The 25,160-nt window shown below is 43.3% G+C and overlaps 1 protein-coding gene across 1 annotated transcript in view; it reads left to right on the forward strand.

The window, feature by feature from the left end:
- Positions 1-25,160, forward strand: part of TBX4 (T-box transcription factor 4) — a 326,480-nt gene that overhangs the window by 197,829 nt on the left and 103,491 nt on the right. The window contains exon 5 of the mRNA XM_073670565.1: positions 146-293. Coding sequence (XP_073526666.1) covers positions 146-293 — 148 coding nt within the window. The remainder of the gene's footprint in view (positions 1-145; positions 294-25,160) is intronic.

The raw sequence follows: 25,160 nt of genomic DNA on the forward strand, positions 1-25,160 counted from the left end.
GCTCACTGTCCAAATATTTCTGGACCTAACTGTAGTTGTCAGTCATTGACCTGTATCTACTTTTTATGTATACACATAATCTTACTGATAACCTTAGTAACATTTTAATTCACTATATTGATATTTCATTTGTTAATTTTTTTAGGATGGTGGCAGGAAAAGCTGAGCCTGCAATGCCTGGAAGGTTATATGTTCATCCGGACTCTCCTGCCACTGGAGCCCACTGGATGAGACAACTGGTGTCATTTCAAAAACTAAAGTTGACCAACAATCATCTTGATCCTTTTGGCCATGTAAGATTCCAACTAATGTTATAATGTATAAAAAATGTTTTATTTGCAAAAATATCTGCATTTGATAGTATTGGAGATTGCAGTTTACTCCGACTGTTGCATGCAATGAGTTTACAGTGTCCATGTGATATTGATTTCTAGCATTTCTAGCATAATGGCTCCCTGGTTTGTCTTATGGTACATACAGTTTTTTTTATTTAGCCCGAAAAAAATTAAATATCTTTGGCATAGAATAAGAGGCCTGTCTATAGACAAGAGGACAAATTATACAATTTTACACTGTGACTTTTTGGAGGCTTGCTATACAAGAAGCCCTGCTTAATAAATTGGAAACTTTTGCCAGGCAAAACTTTAGTGTGGAAAATGGAAATGTTTCTCTAGATGAATCAGTTTCTCCAGAATATATACAGATGTAGCATATTTTAGCCTAACACACAAAGCCATGATGCATAAAGATATCTTGTTGCAAAAAAATATAATTGGACACTGAAATGGTTTGAACCAAGTATACAAGTTATTCCTATTGACAGGATAGGGGATATCTTATTGATTGCTGCAGGTCCAGCTGTTGGTACCGACGGCACCTATAGATAATGAATGAAGCAGAGGAGTGCATGCTTGACTTCCGTTCCATTTAGACAGGGAGAACCATTGTCAGTATAAGGCGGGACAAGGGGCGAACATACGAGGGTCAGTCAATAAGTAATGCCTCCTATTTTTTTTCTCCTTTTAATTGGCAAGAAATTCAAATGCAATTACATAGGTTGAAAACCACAACATTAACGATTAATTTGTCACTTTTCAATATAATCTCCATCCATTTCCATAGTCTTGGTCCACCGTTTAACAAGGGCATGTATTCAAAAAGCATTCTTGGGACCCACCGTGCACAAACTTTTCTGTATCCCAGTTGTCCAATAATTTTCATCACACTGCCTTTACTGAGGCTGATAATGCCACACAATTCATCTGCAGTCACCCGGCGGTCACCACGAATGATGTCATCGACTCACTGAATGTTGCTTGGAGTCACTCTGGTTACTGGCCTGCCACTCCGCATTTTGTCAGCCAACGGTGATGATGGCCCTTCAGCTGTGTTACAGCGACGAACCCATCGACTAACAGTACTGACATCCACTGTTGCATCACCGTACACATTTTTCAGTCTCTCATGAATTCGAATGGGTGTTTCACCTTCTGCATGCAAGAATTCAATCACAGAACGTTGTCTAATACGAACATCGATGTCAGCCATTTTGCAAACGGATATAGTCCTGCCACCTGTAGGTGCAGGAAGTTGCAATTGCTGTGGATTGGAGAAGAAGGTTTGAGGAATTGTGCCAAATTCGAATATTTAACATAATTACTAGTGTTGAGCGAGTATGTTCTATTAACCCTTTCGCCGAGTATGCTTGGGCCGAGCTCCGAGTATTTATAGCTGCTCGGTGATAAGATTAAATCGCTCCCGTGTGCATGATTTGCGACTGTTTGACAGTTTTATTACATGTGAGGAATGTCTATTTCTTACACATTCCTCCCATGTAGGGTTGAGCGAGTATGTTCTGTCCGAGTATGCTTGGGCCGAGCTCCGAGTATTTATAGCTGCTCGGTGATAAGGTTAAATCGCTCCCGTGTGCATGATTTGCAACTGTTTGACAGTTTTATTACATATGAGGACTGTGTAAGAAATAGACATTCCTCCCATGTAATAAAGCTGTCAAACAGTTGCAAATCATGCACACAGGAGCGATTTAACCTTAACACCGAGCAGCTGTAAATACTGGGAGCTCGGCCCGAGCATACTCGCCGAAAGGGTTAATAGAACATACTCGCTCAACACTACTCCCATGTAATAAAGCTGTCAAACAGTTGCAAATCATGCACACGGGAGTGATTTAACCTTATCACCGAGCTGTAAATACTGGGAGCTTGGCCCGAGCATTCTCGGACAGAACATACTCACTCAACCCTACTAACTACTAGTGTTGAGCGAGCACTAAAATGCTCGGGTGCTTGAAGCTCGGGCCGAGCTCGCCGTGATACTCGGGTGCTCGACCCGAGCAACGAGCCCAATGTTAGTCTATGGGAGACTCGAGCATTTTTGCGGTGGCACCCCCGTTAGTCTTTTAAAAGCCTAACAAGTGCCTAAAACGATAGTGACAGTGCTCAAATGACATGGGGACAGCATGGGGATCGCCCCAGGAAGCATTTCTGACCCCCAGGTCACTGCTGTCAACAACGTGGTCAGAGGTATTAAGCCACTTTTATGGGCTCACAATAAAACGTTCAAAAACGAAAGTGAAACTTTTTTCCTGTGAAATATGTTAAGGAACATCCTTTCCAGGGAAAAGACTTATGTATAAGTTAAAATAAATGACCAAAACCAAAAATACTCCTCCACACCTTCGGCTATGTTCACAAGTAGCATTTTTTATGCGTTTTTGCACTTTTGTATTGCTTTCAACTATGACAAATGCATTCACCGGGAAATGTCATTTTAACATTTTACAACCTTATCTGGCCATGTGCTGTGTGACACATGCATAAAGTGCTGAAAAGACATGGGAACAGCATGGGGAAGACCCCTGGAAGCATCTCTGACTCCCAGGTCGCTGTCTAAAAGTGTGCCCATCATAAGTGATCCTTGCCGCATCAGAAGATGCAGACTTGCAACTATCCCCATGCAAGTTCTAGTCCCAGGGCAGTGTTCAATTGTACCTCCCCCATTCCTTGCAATACAAGTGCAAGTATGCAGCCTACCACCCACCCACCCCCAGGCTGCAATACCATACTGCTTTTTTTCCATTTATAGCAACTGGGTCTCCTGTGCACTGTTGGCCTAAGCAGTGAATGGAAGGCTTTCCAAAAATTATGAGGAACTGCAATGCCCCTTACAAGAGCCATGTGTGGCACCCCAGGGGTCTGGTCACCACAGTAATAGAGATATTACGTCGGAGAGCAAGTGGGAGGTTTCCTGGTCAGGATCCCTTAAACATGCAACATCCTCCTGCCCCAGTCCTGGGAGGGGAGAATTCTGCCCTTATAAACTGGATCTGGGGCGGGGTTGAGTGAGTCAGAGAACAGAGAACAGTCAGAGTCAGAGTGAGAGCAAGGGAAAGTAACAGCAAGGAGCTCTGTAGGAGCTAGGAGCTAAAGACCAGGGGCTGGAAGCTGAGCAGAGCTCGCCCTGGCAGAAGACAATAGGAACCGGACACAGGAGTCCGAGGCTGTGAGGACTTATATATCCAGCAGCAGAAACCAGCCGGCAGGGGATTTCAGGTCCTCTGGCCATAGAAGCCCGGAGGCTCAGTCACAAGCAAGGGACCAGCACTGCCGTCGTGGAGCGGAGGCTAACAGAAGGCCCCAAGTCACCAGCCATACGGGTGAGCACTACACGGTACACTCAGGGACGTGGGCTACTTCTACCCGCTTACAGCAAGGTAGCCAGGAAAAGTGCAGACAGACGTGAAGGCCTACAACTCCACCTGGCCAGGGGAACTCCTGCTTGCTCACAGACTGACCAGGCCTCTTATGCTAGCTAGTACTCCCGGGAGGGTCTACCTTATAATCATCAGTAAAGACCCTGAACTGCACTGCAAAGCTCTGAGTCGTTCCTGCTGCGCTAGTGCACCATCACCCCCATCATCCACACTCACTGCCCTGAGGCTATACTCCTGCCGTGGGGAGTTATCCCATTCTCTGCTGCGCACACAACACCAGCCTCAGCGGTCTGCCTCGCAGCAGTGGTACTCCCTGACCGCAATCCACGGGTGGCGCAGTCGGACAATTAACCTCAAAACCTAAGAAAGACTGCCACTGGTTTGACCAGCCTGAGCCACGGAACTGGGTCACCGCCACGGAGACTACAGAACCCAGAGACCCGGCACTGGGTATCCCACACACGTGTACACACGGCCCAGGGGGCGCGTCACATGCAGTACAACATATTACAAACATAAGTCCCATTATTGGGGAGTGGGTGTCCCATAGTATTTGCTTATGCCTTGCAAGCAAAAGCTGCCAAAAATTAGGACGGAGCAACTTGCAATGCCCCTTACAAGAGCCATGCAGTACAGCATATTACAAACATAAGTCCCATTATTGGGGAGTGGGTGTCCCATAGTATTTGCTTATGCCTTGCAAGCAAAAGCTGCCAAAAATTAGGACGGAGCAACTTGCAATGCCCCTTACAAGAGCCATGCAGTACAGCGTATTACAAACATAAGTCCCATTATTGGGGAGTGGGTCTCCCATAGTATTTGCCTATGCTTTCCAAGCAAAAGCTGCCAAAAATTAGGACGGAGCAACTTGCAATGCCCCTTACAAGAGCCATGCAGTACAGCATATTACAAACATAAGTCCCATTATTGGGGAGTGGGTGTCCCATAGTATTTGCTTATGCCTTGCAAGCAAAAGCTGCCAAAAATTAGGACGGAGCAACTTGCAATGCCCCTTACAAGAGCCATGCAGTACAGCATATTACAAACATAAGTCCCATTATTGGGGAGTGGGTGTCCCATAGTATTTGCTTATGCCTTGCAAGCAAAAGCTGCCAAAAATTAGGACGGAGCAACTTGCAATGCCCCTTACAAGAGCCATGCAGTACAGCATATTACAAACATAAGTCCCATTATTGGGGAGTGGGTCTCCCATAGTATTTGCTTATGCTTTCCAAGCAAAAGCTGCCAAAAATTAGGACGGAGCAACTTGCAATGCCCCTTACAAGAGCCATGCAGTACAGCATATTACAAACATAAGTCCCATTATTGGGGAGTGGGTGTCCCATAGTATTTGCTTATGCCTTGCAAGCAAAAGCTGCCAAAAATAAGGACGGAGGAAATTGCAATGCTGGCACCCTGGTGGTATAGTGGTGGTGGAGGCTGAGGATAAGGAGAAGAAGATAAAACAGCCGAAACGAGGAAGCGTATACCCATGTGCGGATGTGAAGCCGTGCATGTGAATACACCTCCCGAAATAACACAGTGGATTTGACTTTATGTTACTCTGCTGTCATTTGGTGGTGATGAGAAGTCTGGCCCAATCCAGCCCTTGTTCATTTTGATAAGGGTCAGCTTGTCAGCATTGTCAGTTGACAGGCGAGTGCGCTTATCAGTTATAATTCCCCCAGCGGCACTAAAAACACGCTCCGATAACACGCTAGCGGCAGGGCAGGCCAGGACCTCCAAGGCATACAGAGCGAGTTCATTCCAAGAGTCCAGCTTGGATACCCAATAATTAAAAGGCACAGAGGAATCACGGAGGACGCTGGTACGGTCGGCAAGGTACTCCCTCACCATCTTTTGAAACTTTCCACTCCTTGTGAGAGTACCCTGCGCCTCAGGGCCTGTAAGCTGGGCGGGTGTCAGAAAACTGTCCCAGAACGTTGACAGTGTTCCCCTGCCTCTGCTGGATTGGAGTTGCATCTCTCTCGCATGTACGCCTTGGTTGGGCAATGAACTGTGACCTCTGCCGCTAGCGTGTTCAGATGGGAATTTTTTTAAGAGTTCTGCAGCAAGGGCCTTCCGGTACTGCCCCATTTTTGTAGACCTCTCCACCTCTGGAATTTGAGAGTGAAAGTTCTCCTTGTAGCGGGGGTCTACAAGTGTCACCAACCAGTAATGACTGTCACCCAACATTTTGACAACGCGAGGGTCACGGTTAAGGCAGCGTAACATAAAGTCAGCCATGCGTGCCAGACTGGTAACGGGCAAGATTTCCGTGTCCTCACCAAGATGATGACTGACCATGCTCTCCTCCTCCTCCTCCTCTTCCTCCTCCCCCCTGTCCTCAGGCCACCCACGCTGAACCGACGGTATGACACTTGCACAGGTACTACCGTTTACAATGCATGATAGCAGCTCCTGTTCTTCCTCCTCCTCCTCCTCTCCCTCATTGTCCCCCAATGCACGTTGGGATGAGATGAGGCTGGGCTGTGTGCAATCGCCCGCTACGGCTTCTTGATCCATCTCATCATACTCTGGCTGCAATTCCTCCTCTTTAATTCTCTGCAGAGAGCGTTGCAAAAGACAGACAAGTGGGATGCTGACACTAATGATGGCGTCATCGCCACTCACCATCTTGGTGGACTCCTCAAAGTTTGTCAGGATGGTACATTTGTCAGACATCCAGGTCCACTCCTGAGGTCTTATGTGTGGAGTCTGACCTGAATATCGACGGCCTTGTTGCAGCTGGTACTCCACAACTGCTCTATTCTGCTCACAAATCCTTTGCAACATGTGGAGGGTAGAGTTCCAACGTGTGGGGACATCACACACCAGTCGGTGTGCCGGAAGCTGCAAACGCTGCTGCAACACAGCAAGGGCGGCGGAAGCTGTAGCCGACTTGCGAAAATGAGCTGACAGCAGATCTGGCAACTCGGGGTACGATTTAAGAAACCGCTGAACCACGAGGTTAAGCACATGAGCCAGTCATGGTACGTGTGTGATCTCACCTCGCCTCAGAGCCGCCACCAGGTTACGGCCATTGTCACACACGACCATGCCGGGATGTAGGTTCAGCGGTCTCAGCCACAGATCTGCCTGCTCTTTCACAGCTGTCCACAACTCACAAGCAGTGTGAGGTTTATCACCTAAGCTTATGAATTTCAGCACAGCCTGTTGCCGCTTGGCGGAGGCAGTACTGCAATGCTTACAGCTTGTAACTGATGTGGTGATATCTGAGATGGAGGCTGAACATGAGGAGGAGGAGGAGGATGCGCAGGAGCTGTACACTGTGGGTCAACTCTGACTGACATAGGGCCCGCAATCCTCGGTGTGGGGAGGATGTGTTCCGTCCCAAGGTCCGACTGGGTCCCGGCTTCCACTATGTTTACCCAGTGTGCCGTCAGAGAGATGTACCGTCCCTGGCCACAAGCACTTGTCCACGTGTCCGTTGTCAGGTGGACTCTCCCAGTAACTGCGTTGTTGAGGGCACGGCAGATGCTTTGGGACACGTGCTTGTGTAGAGCGGGGACGGCACACCGGGCAAAATAGTGTCGGCTGGGGACCGAGTACCGAGGGACGGCCACCGCCATAAGATTGCGGAAGGATTCCGTCTCCACCAGCCTAAAAGGCAGCATTTCCAACGCAAGCAGTCGTGAAATGTGCGAATTTAGGACTGTGGCCTGTGGGGCGTTAGCTGCGAATTTCCGCTTTCGTTCAAAGGTCTGGGATATGGACAATTGAACGCTGCGGTGGGACGTGGACGTGGACGTTGATGCTGTTTCTTGAGAAACTGCCATAACAAGTGAAGACTGAGAGGAGGGGGCATCTTTACATGCAGTATGGACAGGGGATTGCCTTGCACACACAACAGGGGGTTCTATTGCACGCACAACAGTGGAAGAAGCAGTGGTGACACCCGCTGACACTGGTCAAGGACCCTGGGTTTCGCCCCACAAAGTCGGGTGCTTTGCTGCCATGTGCCTGATCATGCTGGTGGTGGTCAGGCTGGTAGTTTTGTCACCCCTGCTGATGCTGGCATGGCAGGTGGAACATATGGCCTTTTTGGGGTTATCAGCAGAGTCTTTAAAAAAATTCCAGACTCTGGAAGACCTACCGCTTGTACTGGCAACGTCCCTCGTGTTGGTGTTACGGGGAACGGTTGCCTGCCTTCTGTCTGCGGCTACCACACTGCTTCTTCCTGCCTGTTGGGGTACTCTGCCTCCCTCCCCCTGTGTGCTGCTGGCCTCACTCTGCATGTCCTCCTTCCACGTTGGGTCAGTTACTAGATCATCCACCACCTCCTCCTCTTCCACTTGCGCACCACGATCCTCCTCCTCACTTCCTGGCAATTGTGTCTCGTCATCGTCCACCTCTTGTGACAGATTGCCAACGTCGACTTCCTGTGGCCGTGGCTGTTCAAATATTTGGGCATCGCAACATGGGATCTCCTCTTCCACCACTTCAAGCGTATCAGACGAGGGGCCCAAATATGGAAATGGACCAGTGAACAGCTCTTCAGAGTGTCCAAGTGTGGGATCACTTGCTGTCTGACGACACTCGGCATGGTGGGAGGAAGGAGCATCAGGGTGAGGAGGAGTATGCGGTCGAGACTCACGGCTACTAAGAGTTGACCGTGTGGAAGACTGACGGAGGTGGTGGTGCCCAGGTAACTGGAAGTATTATCTGCTATCCAATTAATAACCTGTTCACACTGATCAGTTCTCAATACTGGTGTTGTTCTGTGCTTCCCTAGTAATTCGGTCAAGAAGTGGGAGCGAGAAGATGTGGCTGTTGGTTGTGGCACATTTTCACCTTGGCCACGGCCCCGTCCTCTGCACGAACCATCACCAGAACGTTCACTTCCACGTCCCTTGCCACGCGCCTTGCCCATTGTAAATTAAGTAAAATAGCTTACACTTGCACTATCAATGGAAAAAGGGTAATAAAGAGTAGATTAGAACCGTGGAAGAGGAAAACCACAGTTATTGTTTACTGGGGTATACCACACTTTTTTAAATAGAGATATTTGCAGCTGAACAGTGAGCGACACACTCAAACTGCTTTTTTTTTTAGATACCAAAGGCCCAAAACTGGATAGTACAGCGATTTGACACATGAAACTGCGAAACCACACTGGGATGTCGGGCCTACACAAGACTATTTTCAACAGATATATTTTTGTGTCACAACAGTCAGGAGACACTACTGTTTTTCTTTACGGAAAAAACTACCAAAAGCTGAATAATAGAGATTTTTTACCGTGGGATGGCAAAACCACAGTTATTGTTTACTGGGGTATACCACACTTTTTTAAATAGAGATATTTGCGGCTGAACAGTGAGCGACACACTCAAACTGCTTTTTTTTTAGATAACAAAGGCCCAAAACTGGATAGTACAGCGATTTGACCCGTGGAACTGCGAAACCACACTGGGATGTCGGGCCTACACAAGACTATTTTCAACAGATATATTTTTGTGTCACAACAGTCAGGAGACACTACTGTTTTTCTTTACAGAAAAAACTACCAAAAGCTGAATAATAGAGATTTTTACCGTGGGATGGCAAAACCACAGTTATTGCTTACTGGGGTATACCACACTTTTTAAAATAGAGATATTTGCGGCTGAACAGTGAGCAACACACTCAAACTGCTTTTTTTTTAGATACCAAAGGCCCAAAACTGGATAGTACAGCGATTTGACCCGTGGAACTGCGAAACCACACTGGGATGTCGGGCCTACACAAGACTATTTTCAACAGATATATTTTTGTGTCACAACAGTCAGGAGACACTACTCTTTTTCTTTACGGAAAATATACCAAAACCTGAATAATAGAGATTTTTTACCGTGGGATGGCAAAACCACAGTTATTGTTTACTGGGGTATACCAGACTTTTTTAAATATATAGATTTGCGGCTGAACAGTGAGCGGCACACTCAAACTGTTTTTTTTTTTTAGATACAAATAGCCCAAAATGGATAATACAGAGGTTTGACCCGTGGAAGTGCAAAACAACACTTCTGTTTCTCTAGCCTACACCAGACTATTTTCAACAGTTATATTTGTGTCTGAAAAATCAGAGACACGCTTTTTTTTGGGGGGGGGGGGGGGCGACACACCAAAAGGTTAATAAGACGGGTATTTGTACAGTGTGAAGGAGGAAAAAAAAAGGAGGATTTAGATGAAAAAAAAAGGATTTTTCCTGGACCCCGACCCCTGGTGCTAAGTCCAGCAATTTCAGCAACAGGAGCACACAGGACTGTAATGCAGCGTTTGCTGGTATAACCACTGTGTCTCCTATACAGCCTGCCTGCCTGGTATCTGGGATGGATATTAGTCCTGAGAAGGACTGTTTGTTTGTTCTGTCAGCCTTTACAGACCCTGCACTAACTATTTCGCAGTTTATATCTCTCCCTAAATCAACAGCGCTGTCCCTACACTGTCTAATCCGGAGCGACTGTGTCCAAGATGGCGGCGCCCGGTTTTAAATACTCGAGGTGACGCTGTGCGGCCAGCCAATCACTGTAATGCCCACAACCAACATGGCTGCAGCATTACAGTGACTGGCTGGCAATCCCTGCATGTTCATTGGCTCTGTAAAGAGCGCCAAACATGCAGGGCGGAGACCCGAGCTCCCGCCCGAGTAACCCGGAAATGCTCGGTGCTCGCCGAACATCCCGAGTAGCGTGATGCTCGGGCGAGTACCGAGCAGTGTCGAGCATGTTCGCTCAACACTAATAACTACCTTATTTAAGGAGAAAAAAAATAGGAGGCATTACTTATTAACTGACCCTCGTACCATTGGGGCAACCTGTGCACCTGGGACTGAAAGGTAAAATGGCCCACTTCTACCTACAAAGTAGGTGAAATGATGCATTATGATGGGGTATTGGACTGCAAAGGATCCTGTCACGATTCCACATTTCTGTGTCTGGATGCAGAGAATTACTGTCTACCATACAATCTAGAGCAGGGGATGTTTAGCTGTCAGTATTTGATGAACAGCTCAGCTGCCCAATCGGATACTGGGGCGCACTGAGCTGTCAGTGCCTTGAATGACAGGTTAGCCATCCAATCGGAGTTAGGGTGTTGCCTGAGCTTCATCCATATGAGTCCTGTTTGGATAATTACCTTGCTATTTAGCCAGCTCTCTGCCTCAGACTAGTGCCATTTGTAGCTTCTTGCTCATTGTGGAAGTATGTTTGCTTTGTTTCTATGTGCTCTGATCTACTGCTGCCTGACCTAGGACCACCCTCTGACTATCAGTTTGCTTTGACCCTTTGCTTGATCTGCTATCTTCCTGGTATTTTGACCCCTGCACCGTGACCTGACTATTCGTTTGTCTTATCCCTTTGTCTATTACATACCCTCCTGGCTTTTGACCCCTGGACCGTTACCTGACTATACTTTTGTATCACCCCTCTGTCTATGAAGTACCCTCCTGGCTTCTGGAGTCAGACCTTTTGATTACCCAGCCAGTCCTTTTGATTACTCCGTGAGTAGTCACTAGCGTCACAGGCCCATATGCATTTCTTGAAAAGGGCCCTTTCCTGTCTTTGTCCACCAGTGGGGGGATCCCAGTGGTCAGTCCCCCAGAAATTAAGAAGCTATGCCCTATTATATCAGCAGTTGCTTATATATTTGGTACAACTCCTTTAACACAGCACAATCAATTGAAGTGAAGTTAGATGTTGAATTACAGTTTCCCCTACTATATTATAGTATGTGCATCATATTAAGAAAAACTACATTTGTAACTTTGGCAGAATGTACGACTAATGCTGGAAGATATTCTATTATGTATATACAAAATATAGTTTTTATCAGTTCAACACATCACTAAATATCACTTAATTAGATCCTGTATTCTGCTGACATCTCAGCTTTTCATGTCTCCTGAGCATGAAAGTCTTAAAGCGGATCAGTCACCACATTTCACAATGCACTCTGTAAACGTTATTAAACAGATCTCTTAGGAGATGAATCTATTGCATTGTGAAATCTGGTAACTGATCTGTAAATCTATTCAGACATGAGTTTTTCCATGGTAAATCCACTTAGAATACATGGAAAAATCTGAAAATGTTACATTTAGATTTTGCTCCAGTTTGCTCTGGTTTCCTCTTTAGAATAGGAAATCCACAGTATGACCTCACAAGTGCATTGTTTTGTTTTTTTCCTTGTGTGGATGTACACCAAAACTCTATAACAAATCTGCAAAATCTGAACATACTGTATACAGAGCAAAAACAAGGTACATTCTGACCTCATATGGGCCCTAGCTTGAGATAATCCAAAGCAGCTGAGACTAGAGAAGTACTAAGGTATCTTCACAGGACTATGATCATTTACATTTTGGGAGAGTAAAATATTTTTTGTTTTAGGGTATGGGCAAACAACATATTTTAAACTCAGGTGAACCCGTTAAGTTTTTCAAGCAGAATACAATTCCGGAAACTTTGGTGTTTTTTTCGTGAAGCATCTCTTGTGACATTTTTTCAGTTGTTTCCTGAGTGTTTTTGCAACAGTTTTGGCCGCCGATGTATTTTTGGAGTTTTCCATCGTTTTTATGATGCCTTTTTTTCTATATTTTTTTTCACTCCATTGAATAATGAAGAAACTGCTGCCTTTTTTTCATACAAAATGGTGGCTAAAAGCTCCAAAAGTTGATTTTCAGGCATCTTTTTGAGCTTTCCCTTTGACTAATATTGGGAAAAAAATTGCCATAATAATGGACATGTCACTTCTTGTAACCACTTGGCTTTTTTAGAAACCTTTAGAGGTTAAAAGACGTTCAACAGCTAATACATACATACAGCAAGTCATTTTTATATAGAAATGCATACAGTGTCTACAAGTAGTATTCAACCCCCTGCAGATTTTGCTGGTTGACACATGCGGAATTAACTTGGCATTGTGACATTTGTACTGTAGATCAGCCTGGAAGTGGGAAATGCACTGCAGCAAATTTTGTTTTTGTTTTTTTTTTTGTTTTTTTTTTAAAACGTTAAAAGTTAATTCAGAGTGTCATTTATTATTCAACCCCTCAAACCACAAGAATTCTGTTTGGACCCCTTAAGTATTAAGAAGTAGTTCAGGCACCAAGAATAATGAGCTTCACATGTGTGGATTAAAGATCTCTTTTGCCAGCCTTTTCTGACTATTTAAGACCCTCCCCAAACTTGTGAACAGCACTCAGACATGGTCAACATGGGAATGACAAAGGAGCATTCCAAGGCCATCAGAGACAAGATCGTGGAGGGTCACAAGGCTGGCAAGGGGTACAAAACCCTTTCCAAGGGGTTGGGCCTACCTGTCTCCACTGTTGGGAGCATCATCCGTAAGTGGAAGGCTTATGGAACTACTGTTAGCCTTCCACGGCCTGGACAGCCTTTGAAAGTGTCCTCCCGTGCCGAGGCCAGGCTTGTCCGAGGAGTCAAGGCTAACCCAAGGACAACAAGGAAGGAGCTCCGGGAAGATCTCATGGCAGTGGGGACATTGGTTTCAGTCAATACCATAAGTAACGTACTCCACCGCAATGGTCTCCGTTCCAGACGAGCCCGTAAGGTACCTTTACTTTCAAAGCGTCATGTCAAGGCTCGTCTACAGTTTGCTCATGATCACTTGGAGGACTCTGAGACAGACTGGTTCAAGGTTCTATGGTCTGATGAGACCAAGATCGAGATCTTTGGTGCCAACCACACACGTGACGTTTGGAGACTGGATGGCACTGCATACGACCCCAAGAATACCATCCCTACAGTCAAGCATAGTGGTGGCAGCATCATGCTGTGGGGCTGTTTCTCAGCCAAGGGGCCTGGCCATCTGGTTCGCATCCATGGGAAGATGGATAGCACGGCCTACCTGGAGATTTTGGCCAAGAACCTCCGCTCCTCCATCAAGGATCTTAAGATGGGTCGTAATTTCATCTTCCAACAAGACAACGACCCAAAGCACACAGCCAAGAAAACCAAGGCCTGGTTCAAGAGGGAAAAAGTCAAGGTGTTGGAGTGGCCTAGTCAGTCTCCTGACCTTAACCCAATTGAAGACTTGTGGAAGGAGCTCAAGAATAAAGTCCACATGAGACACCCAAAGAACCTAGATAACTTGGAGAAGATCTGCATGGAGGAGTGGGCCAAGATAACTCCACAGACCTGTGCCGGCCTGATCAGGTCTTATAAAAGACGATTATTAGCTGTAATTGCAAACAAGGGTTATTCCACAAAATATTAAACATAGGGGTTGAATAATAATTGACCCACACTTTTATGTTTAAAATTTAATAAAATTCAACTGAGCAACATAACTTTTTGGTTTGTAAGATTTATGCTTCTGTTCATAAAACCTACACTCGTTTGCAGTTTGAAGGCTCTAACTTATTTGCATCTTATCAGACCAGCTAAATCTGCAGGGGGTTGAATACTACTTGTAGGCACTGTATGTTCATTCTTTTAGGCATTTGCTGATATGTTTTTGAAGTAGTTTCCGCGGCGGAATCTACCTAAAAAAGACATTGTGTGCACATACCCTTAAGGCCACGTTTACACGTTCAGTATTTGGTCAGTATTTTACATCAGTATTTGTAAGCCAAAACCAGGAGTGGAACAGTCAGAGGAAAATTATAATAGAAACACGTCACCACTTCTGTATTTATCACCCACTCCTGGTTTTGGCTGAGAAATACTGATGTAAAATACTGACCAAATACTAACATGTAAACGTGGCCTAAGGAGTATTTCCATCTGCTTACAGTGGCTGTAAAACAATGGCCAATCAACTATAAAGAAGAATTCATTTAAAGAAGCACTCCTCCCATCAAAATTTTTATCCTCTTAATACACCGTGTGCAGAATTATTAGGCAAATGAGTATTTTGCTCGCATGATACTTTTTATACATGTTGTCCTACTCCAAGCTGCATAGGCTTGAGAGCCAACTGTCAATTAAGTAAATCTGGTGATGTGCATCTCTGTAATGAGGAGGGGTGTTGACTAATGACATCAACACCCTATATAAGGTGTGCTTAATTATTAGGCAACTTACTTTCCTTTGGCAAAATGGGTCAGAAAAGAGATTTGACGGGCTCAGAAAAGTCCAAAATTGTGAAATGTCTTGCAGAGGAATGCACCAGTCTTGAAATTTCCAAACTTTTGAAGCGTGATCACCGAACAATTAAGCGTTTCATGGCAAATAGCCAACAGGGTCGCAAAAAGTGTGTTGGCCAAAAAAGGAGCAAAATAACTGCCCATGAGTTGAGGAAAATCAAGCGTGAAGCTGCCAAGATGCCATTCGCCACCAGTTTTGCCATATTTCAGAGCTGCAACGTTACTGGAGTATCAAAAAGCACAAGGTGTGCGATACTCAGGGACATGGCCAAGGTAAGGAAGGCTGAAAAACGACCACCTTTGAACAAGAAACATAAGATAAAACGTCAAGAATGGGCCAAGAAATATCTTAAGACTGATTTTTCAAAGGTTTTATGGACTGATGAAATGAGAGTGACTCTTGATGGGCCAGATGGATGGGCCAGAGGCTGGATCAGTAAAGGGCAGAGAGCTCCACTCAGACTCAGATGCCAGCAAGGTTGAGGTGGGGTACTGGTATGGGCAGGTATCATCCAAGATGAACTTGTGGGACCTTTTCGGGTAGAGGATGGAGTGAAGCTCAACTCCCAGACCTACTGCCAGTTTCTGGAAGACAACTTCTTCAAGCAGTGGTACAGGAATAAGTCGGTATCGTTCAAGAAAAACATGATTTTCATGCAGGACAATGCTCCATCACATGCATCCAACTACTCCACAACTTGGCTGGCCAGTAAAGGTCTAAAAGAAGAAAAAATAATGACATGGCTCCCTTGTTCACCTGATCTGAACCCCATAGAGAACCTGTGGTCCATCATAAAATGTGTAAAATGTGAGATCTACAGGGAGGGAAAACAGTACACCTCTCGGAACAGTGTCTGGGAGGCTGTGGTGGCTGCTGCACGCAATGTTGATCGAAAACAGATCAAGCAACTGACAGAATCTATGGATGGAAGGCTGTTGAGTGTCATCATAAAGAAAGGTGGCTATACTGATCACTAATTATTTAGTTTTTTGTTATTGCATGTCAGAAATGTTTATTTCTATATTTTGTGCACTCATTGGTTTACCTAATAATTCGGGACAGTAAAAGTTACCTGCACAAACAGATATCCTCCTAAGATAGCCAAATCTAAAAAAAAAACACTCCAACTTCCAAAAATATTAACCTTGGATATTTATGAGTCTTTTGGGTTGATTGAGAACATAGTTGTTGATCAATAATAAAAATTTGGAAGTGCATTGAGGTGAAGGGTGCATTGCTGGAAAAGGGAAAAAAAACAAAAAAAACCTCTTTAAATCTCTTAGTTTGCGAGTGTGAACGAGCTGAGTATGACCGGAGTGTAAGTGCAAATGAAAGTAAGTGTGTGACTTGCTTTTCAGTGACTTTGGATTCAGGGAGTTTGGAAGGGAGGACTTTGGACTGAATTGCTGTCTGTATTTCATTAAGTCTTTACTTTTCTTTTTACTTAACATTCTGTCTATTGCAATCCCCATTAGGAAATGAGCTCCATTATTGACAATGCTATCTAGTGTACATCTTGCCACATGTATGTATTCCTTGAACAGTCGGTCGGGGTTGCTTACTGCTGCGCGAGATGTGTGCACGTTGTGCGTTTGGAAGCCCAGATACTGAATCTAAATGAGCAGCTGGCAACACTGAGATCCATTGACAACATGGAAAGGAGTCTGCTGCTCACTGAGCAGCAGCTCACTAGGGTAGATGTGGGGGAGGGTGGTAGTCGGGAGCTGCAGGACAGTGATGTCGCTAGTTGGGTGACAGTTAGAAGGGGGGTAGAGGGAAGAGTGCCAGGGAGGCTAGTCCTGATCTGGCACACCCCAATAAGTTTGCAAAGTTGGCAGATGAGGGGAGTGACGGTACAGGGGTAGCACTACTGCAGCAAGGCATGTCCCCTGAAAGCCGGAGGAGTGTCAGCTCCAGTAAAGAGGGAAATAGGAGAGTAGGGCAGGCCAGGCAGGTGCTGGTAGTGGGGGACTCAATTATCAGGGGAACAGATAGGGCAATCTGTCACAAAGCCAGGGATCGTCGAACAGTGTGCTGCCTAACTGGCGCTCGAGTCCGGCACATCGCTGATCGGGTTGACAGATTACTGGGAGGGGCTGGTGAGGACCCAGCGTTCATGGTGCACATTGGCACAAATGACAAAGTTAAAGGTAGGTGGAAGGTCCTTAAAGATGATTTCAGGGAATTAGGCTGCAAGCTGAAAGCAAGGACCTCCAAGGTGGTATTCTCTGAAATACTACCGGTACCACGTGCCACGCCAGAGAGGCAACGGGCGATTAGGGAGATAAATAAGTGCCTCAAGAACTGGTGTAGGAAGGAGGGATTTGGGTTCCTGGAGAACTGGGCCGACTTCTCAGTTGGCTACAGGCTCTACGCTAGGGACCGGCTGCACCTTAATGGGGAGGGTGCAGCTGTGCTGGGGGAAAAAATGGCTAGAAGGTTGGAGGAGTGTTTAAACTAGGGATTGGGGGGAGGGTATTCATTTTATAGGTGGGGAAGATAGTGCAGATAGTGACCTGGGCACAAATAAAGAAATTGGGGGTGGGGTTAGAACAGTCAATAAAGTAAGAAGGAATAGAGGTACAGAGAGATACATAAAATGCATGTACACTAATGCCAGAAGCCTCACCAACAAAATGGAGGAATTAGAATTAATTTTATTGGAAAATAATTATGACATGGTAGGGATATCTGAGACGTGGCTGGACGAGAGCCATGACTGGGCAGTTAATTTACAGGGCTATAGTCTGTTCAGAAATGACCGTACAAACAAGCGAGGGGGGGGTGGTGTTTATATGTAAAATCATCCTTAAAACCTTTCTTGCGGGAGGTTATATGTGAATCTAATGAAAATGTAGAGTCCCTGTGGGTGGAGATAAGGGGAGGGGGAAAAAATAATAAATTACTGATAGGGGTTTGTTATAAGTCTCCAAAAATAATGGAAGTAGCGGAGAATATCCTCGTAAAGCAAATAGATGAAGCAGCGACTCAAGGAGAAGTCATTATTATGGGAGACTTCAACTAGCCTGAAATACATTGGGGGACAGAAACATGTAGTTCAAGCAAAGGTAATAGGTTTTTGACAACTATGAGAGACAATTACCTTTCACAACTGGTTCAGGACCCAACAAGAAGGGGGGCACTGCTAGACCTAATATTAACCAATAGGCCAGACCGCATATCAAATATACGAGTTGGGGGTCACTTGGGTAATAGTGATCACAAAATAATACGTTTTCATGTAACCTTTAATAAGATGTGTAGTAGAGCGGTTACAAGGACACTAAACGTCAGGAAGGCAAATTTCCAACGGTTAAGAGATGATCTTAGTGCAATAAACTGGGACGATATCCTGAGACATAAAGCTACACAAAGCAAATGGGAGACATTTATTAACATCCTGAATAGGACCTGTGCACAATATATACCCTTTGGGAATAAACATGCTAGAAATAGGAGGAAACCACTATGACTAAATAGAGCTGTAAGGGGCGCAATAAGTGACAAAAAGAAAGCATTTAGAGAACTAAAGCAAGTAGGTAGTGATGAGGCATTAAATAAATATAGAAAATTAAATAAATTATGTAAAAAACAAATGAAGGCAGCAAAGATTGAGGCAGAGAGAATCATTGCCAGAGAAAGTAAAAATAACCCCAAAATATTCTTTAACTACATAAACAGTAAAAAACTAAAAATTGATAGTGTTGGCCCCCTTAAAAATAGTCTGGGTGAAATGGTGGATGAGGATGAGGAAAAAGCCAATATGCTAAATGATTTTTTTTCAACCGTATTTACACAAGAAAATCGCATGACAGAAAACATGATTAGTGATAGCAAAAATTCTCCATTAAATGTCACTCGCTTAACCCAGCAGGAAGTACGGCGGAGTCTAAAAATCACTAAAGTTGACAAATCCCCGGGCCCGGATGGGATACACCCACGAGTACTGCAGGAATTAAGTAACGTCATAGATAGACCATTATTTTTAATCTTTAAAGATTCCATAATAACAGGGTCTGTACCACAGGACTGGCGTATAGCAAATGTGGTGCCAATATTCAAAAAGGGGACAAAACATGGAAATTATAGGCCGGTAAGCTTAACCTCTACTGTGGGTAAAATCCTGGAGGGTTTCCTAAGAGATGCTATAATAGAGTATCTGAAGAAGAATAACCTCATGACCCAATATCAACATGGGTTTACGAGGGACCGTTCCTGTCAAACTAATCTGATCAGTTTTTCTGAGGAGGCAAGTTCTGGACTGGACAAAGGAAATGCAGTGGATGTTGTGTATATGGACTTTTCAAAAGCTTTTGATACGGTTCCACACAAAAGGTTGATACATAAAATGAGAACAATGGGGATAGGGGAAAATATATGTATGTGGGTTAAGAATTGGCTCAGTGATAGGAAACAAAGGGTGGTTATTAATGGAAAACACTCAGACTGGGTCTCAGTTAACAGTGGGGTACCACAGGGGTCAGTATTGGGCCCCCTTCTTTTTAACATTTTTATTAATGACCTTGTAGAGTAATATTTCAATATTTGCAGATGACACTAAACTCTGCAGGGTAATCAATACAGAGGAGGACAATTTTATATTACAGGAGGATCTATGTAAACTAGAAGCTTGGGCTGCTAAATGGCAAATGAGCTTTAATGGGGATAAATGTAAGGTAATGCACTTGGGCAGAGGAAATAAAATGTATAATTATATGCTTAATTGTAAAACACTGGGCAAAACTGTAACTGAAAAAGACCTGGGTGTATTGGTGGATGACAAGCTCACGTTTAGTGGCCAGTGTCAGGCTGCTGCTGCAAAGGCAAATAAAATAATGAGATGCATTAAAAGAGGCATAGATGCTCATGAGGAGAACATAATTTTACCTCTATACAAGTCATTAGTGCGACCACAATTAGAATACTGTGTACAGTTCTGGTCTCCGGTGTATAAGAAAGACATAGCTGAACTAGAGCGGGTGCAGAGAAGAGCAACCAAGGTTATTAGAGGACTGGGGGGTCTGCAATACCAAGACAGGTTATTACACTTGGGGTTATTTACTGTGGAAAAAAGAAGGCTTAGGGGTGATCTTATTACTATGTACAAGTATATGAGACAGTACAATGACCTTTCTACTGATCTTTTTACTCTGAGGCCTGAGACGGGGACAAGGGGGCATCATTTACGTCTGGAGGAAAGAAGGTTTACTCATAATCACAGACGGGGATTCTTTACTGTAAGAGCAGTGAGACTATGGAACTCTCTGCCGCATGATGTTGTAATGAGTGATTCACTGTTAAAATTTAAGGAGGGCATGGATGCCTTTCTTGAAAAGTATAATTTTACAGGTTATAAATACTAGATTCCTTGATAGGGCGTTGATCCAGGGAACTAGTCTGATTGTCGTATGGAGTCGGGAGGGAATTTTTTTCCCCAATGTGGAGCTTAGTGTTTGCCACATGGGGTTTTTTTTTGCCTTCCTCTGGATCAACATGTTAGGCTATGGGTTGAACTAGATGGACTTAGTCTTCCTTCAACCTTAAAACCTATGTTACTATGTTACTATGTAAAATACAACTTGCCTAATAATTCCGCACACAGTGTATATTGCAATCATCATATTATATAGCAACGTGTACTTATATTTGCTTATTTTGCCTTTCTACTCAGCTAATTCTTCTCTTTTCCATTAATTCTATAATATCATTTGATTTAAAACTGACTAGCTGAATCCTTATAAGCTCTATGTAGAAACAGGAGGTCAATTTACCCTGTATGAGTCATAATTCACTGCGATAGTCTATGGCAGGGGGGAGAGCGGGAGCAGCTGGGTTAGAAGTTGAAGAGGGGAATGACAACTGCAGGGACAAGAGACTTCCTGTTTCTACAGAGAAGAAGAAAAGAGAATAATTAACTAGGTAGAAAGGCAAAATGAGCAAATGTAAGTACACAGTGCTATATAATATAGTGATTGCAATATATTAAGAGGAAAAAACTTTGATGGGAGTGCTTCTTTAATGGCCAGTTTAGACAGGCCGATCAGAACTCTATGCGCACAGTATAATCATTGTTATAATCATTTTGTGTGCATTGAATAGTAGCGTTGTCTACACAGGCTGATGTGCTGCCGATAGCTGCAGATGGTTTTCCTAACCAGTTGTCTGTGATGTTACATTTTCTCCTTCCCAATCACATAACAAACTGGAAGTAATATGCAATAAAGCCATTGTATTCCTATAAAACTACAGCAAATGCCTTAATATGAAAAGACAACACAGTTACACAGTTATGTAATAGATTTTAATGTTAGGCCAATAATAGCATATCTTCAGCGGGTATCAGCCTTCTTTCTTTCCATTATACCTTTATACACAGTAACATGGCTCAGTTGAACACTCCTTTTATTTTCTATGAGATAGCAACTGTCGGACTTCTTTGCCAGCAGCTTATCTTCCAACTTCCTACCTGACATCATCTGTTGGGGAGCGTCAAGAGGTCCCAATACACATTAGATGGTCAGACGTGGTTTCAGCCTACTTTCAACTCTACGGGAACGCTTATATATTGATGTATGTAATGCTGGTGGGTGTGGACCTACTGTGCCATGGCCCAGGCTTACCTTGGAGGGGCATAATTAAGTGACTACCAGGTGTCCACTAGAGCCTCTGATGATGAGGATAGGCTTTGCCACCTGTAGTCAGCAGATAACACTTCAAGGCAGCCCCCGGGTCTGCAGCAGCTGACCGGAAGGTCAGAGGCGCGGGTACGAGGTACAGAGGGGCGAGACAGAGGTATAGTCAAATGGTCTGAGGTCGGGGAAGGCAGTACAGGATCAGGAAATGTAGCCGAGGTCAGGAACAGAGAGGTCAGGCAGGGTGGGTAAACAATTTAAACCATATCATCTGAGCAGAAAATATAGTTTATTCACACACTGTGTACAATAGACCCTATGCCAGTAAAGAGGCTTATCCAATTAAGTAAATGGACACTCCCAAAACAGAATATGCTACTAAAAGCATGAAGTGAAACTACATGCTTTTATCACGTGAGTCTCCTTGTTATCATTTTTTATCTTTTACATGTATCATTATATTTGTTGCCAATCTTTGTCCATGATCCAATAAAAATTAAGTTGTTATATAATGTTGGATGTTTGACTCCATGTTTTTAGTAGCATAGGTTGGGAAAACAAGCCTGGCTGTTAACGGGAAGCGGAACACAGAGGAAAGCTATCAGAGTAGGAACCAACATTCGGGCGGGGAGTGGTAGGAGGAGCTGCCTAATAAAGGCCCTCCTAACACGGGAAAGGCTGGGGAAGCTAATCTCTGCAGGACACAGCAGGGTTAAATTTCTGCAGAGACCGGCCATGCTCATCTAAGGCTAAATGAGTGTCACAGTAGAAGCAGCAGTGTTGCAAGAAGCAGACTCAGCGGGATGAACCGATGCAGGGAGAAACCGCAAAGTGAGAAGAGGGGCGCTGAGGAGGCATTCGGATTACCGCTGTGACAATGTAATTTCTATAGAATTACTGTGAAATATAAATAGTGCTCAGCAGAAATGAATACACTCCCTTTGAAAAGTTACATTTTAATCAATATCTCACTGAACCCATCTCTGAAGAGTCAAGTTGTGCATCACTCTCCATCCAGCATTCAGGCTCTGAAAAAGATAGATGTTGCAATATATTGCCAACTTGTTCATTTCTAGACGACTTAGGGATGTCCTTAAAAATCATGGCAATAATACAAAATAATAGATGTAGTAGTTTTTTATGTGGGGGGAATTTATTTTTGCATCAACTAATTTGAGTAATACTGAAGATTTTGTAATGAAAGTTATATTATTCCCTTAATTTCATGGTATGGGTTAAAAAATATTTTATGAAACTGAGTCTTGTCAAAATGTTGTAAGTTGTTCTTGTATTCAATGATATAATGATTAACATCTTACTTTTCATCTTACTCATTTATGCTGAGCATTGTATATATATGTATATATATATATATATATATAAATATATATATATATACTATTCACAGCACACATTGAAGGGCACATAAAGTTACATTAATTGCTTGCTTAATAATACTATTGAATGGCCCAGTTCTTGATAGATAAGGTACAAGTAGTTCTTGAAACTGCAGCAATCCAAAACAATTTCTAGTGAATACAGTGAAGTCATTTTGAAATAAAAGGTTAAATGTACCACATAATAGTAGAATACTGAAGAAAATAATGGCAAGATCACATATCTACTTTTCAGCAGATGTTTCATATAACAAATACACTTTGTCAAAGCAAAATGGATTAACTAGCCTAATATTTCTTTTGTAAATTAAGTCATTTATTTTTAATTCATGTCTGAATCTCTATACTAACTATATATTTTTTTGTTTTTGCTGTTTTTTTTTTAATTGGGCTGCATTTTTGTTATTTTATTGAATTATTGTTAGTAAACTTTTTGAAAAAAAAAAGCTATGTTTAACATTTTGTACATTTTTTTTTACAACTTTTTTTTTTTCTGTAATGCTTCTAAAATTTGAAAACATTTTGCAAACTCTTTTGCTTAAAAATATCCTATAATTATTTCTATACAAGTTTTATGCAGTCTATTTTTTTCCATGGTTGTGTAAAATTGCACACTTGTGTTATTTATTCCTCCTCCCCAATGTCCCCATATTTTTATTAAAGGAGTTGTCCATTTTCAGGGAAACACTGTCAAATACCTAAAATAACTAACACAGCAGGTACTTACCTTCCCTGGGCTCATGGACTATTTTCTGCTATTTCTTCAGTCTCAGTGTTTTGGCGGCAGTGATGACATCAAGTCGACAGCGTCCTTCATAGTTGTAGCGAATAACTAAGCTCAGTGGTGGTCCCAAGGTAGATGGCATGAGCTCCAGATCTGAATGATTGGTCACAGCGGTGATGCACACTGTCATATAAAGTCATCATTGCACCCAAAACACAGAGACGGGTGCAGAGGCGGAGAGTCGTCACTAGACCCAGGGAGGGTGAATACCTGCTGTATTAGTTATTTTTGGTATTTTACAACATATGAGGTTCACATTCTTGAATGTGGACAACCCCTTTAATTTACATTTAGTTGACTGGCAAGTAGAAGACAGATCAAAAGGGATATAACTGAAAGATCAGACTACACAGATTTTGTATTCTGAACCATGGAGTCCCTATAAGAACTGTAGCCATACTACAATACAATAGATTGTTTGCAAAACGTTTTCTTTTTCTTTTTAATCCATTGGACGAATATAAAAGTGGAATGCTTGTTAACCAGTACAAGACCAGGCCATTTACCCTTGTTCTTGATCAGACATATTTTCAGTTTTTTTGTGCATGCGGTTTAAAGAGATATATATACGTTTTGTTCTCATTTGGATATACAGATGATGTTTTAATCTTTTTTTCTTGATACACATAGAATAATTTTCATGTTATTTTCATACTCTTTTCTTTTTTTATGCCACTATCGGTGTGAAAAAAAGGAAATATGTGTTTGTTTAAATTTTGTGTGAAAAAAAGGACCACTGAAATTCAGTTAAAATTCTGTTACCCTTTCCATAACAATTACTTTTATACATTGGACACATTTTTGGAGGGGTGGGCAAGTAACAGCTATTTCGATTGGCAGCAGTTTAATTTATTTATTGCTTTTTATTTATTTATTTTCATTTATTTCGCATATGGTGCCCCCCATAAGGTCATAAAAGACCATTGACGGGCATTTTAACATTATAGTACTTTTTTACCTGATTTCTTCTGTAATATTAGTCCAAGTTACAGGAGTAATTCAACCTCGCATAGTAGAGCTGACTAGGTCCCCTTGGATCCCATGACCATTGGGTCAGTAGTAGTGATGAGCAAGCGTGTTTGTTTAACCCTTTCACCGAGCACGCTCAGGTGCTTTCTGAGTATCTTCGGCATGCTTGTATATTAAGTTCGAGTCCCTGCATCTGTATGATTTATTTGTTAGTCAGCCTCAACACATGTGAGGATTCCTTAACAAACAGCCAATCTCTGCATGTGTTGAGGCTGACTAACAGCCATAAATCATGCTGACGCAGGGATTTGAACTTAATATACGAGCACGCCGAAGATACTCGGAAAGAACCTGAGCGTGCTCAGCAAAAGGGTTAAATGAGCACGTTCGCTCATAACTAGTCAGTAGAAGGAAGTACTTACAGTGCTTTCTATATGCTGTGTACACAGCACTTATTTAGTGACATCTATACAGTGTTTGTGAAGGCAGAGACGGTAATAAACCGTGTATACCTTCTCTATTGGGAGTCTG

The sequence above is a fragment of the Phyllobates terribilis genome, unplaced genomic scaffold, assembly GCF_046119375.1.
Source record: "Phyllobates terribilis strain yellow unplaced genomic scaffold, ASM4611937v1 Scaffold_2__4_contigs__length_985480577, whole genome shotgun sequence".
Lineage (NCBI taxonomy): Eukaryota > Metazoa > Chordata > Amphibia > Anura > Dendrobatidae > Phyllobates > Phyllobates terribilis.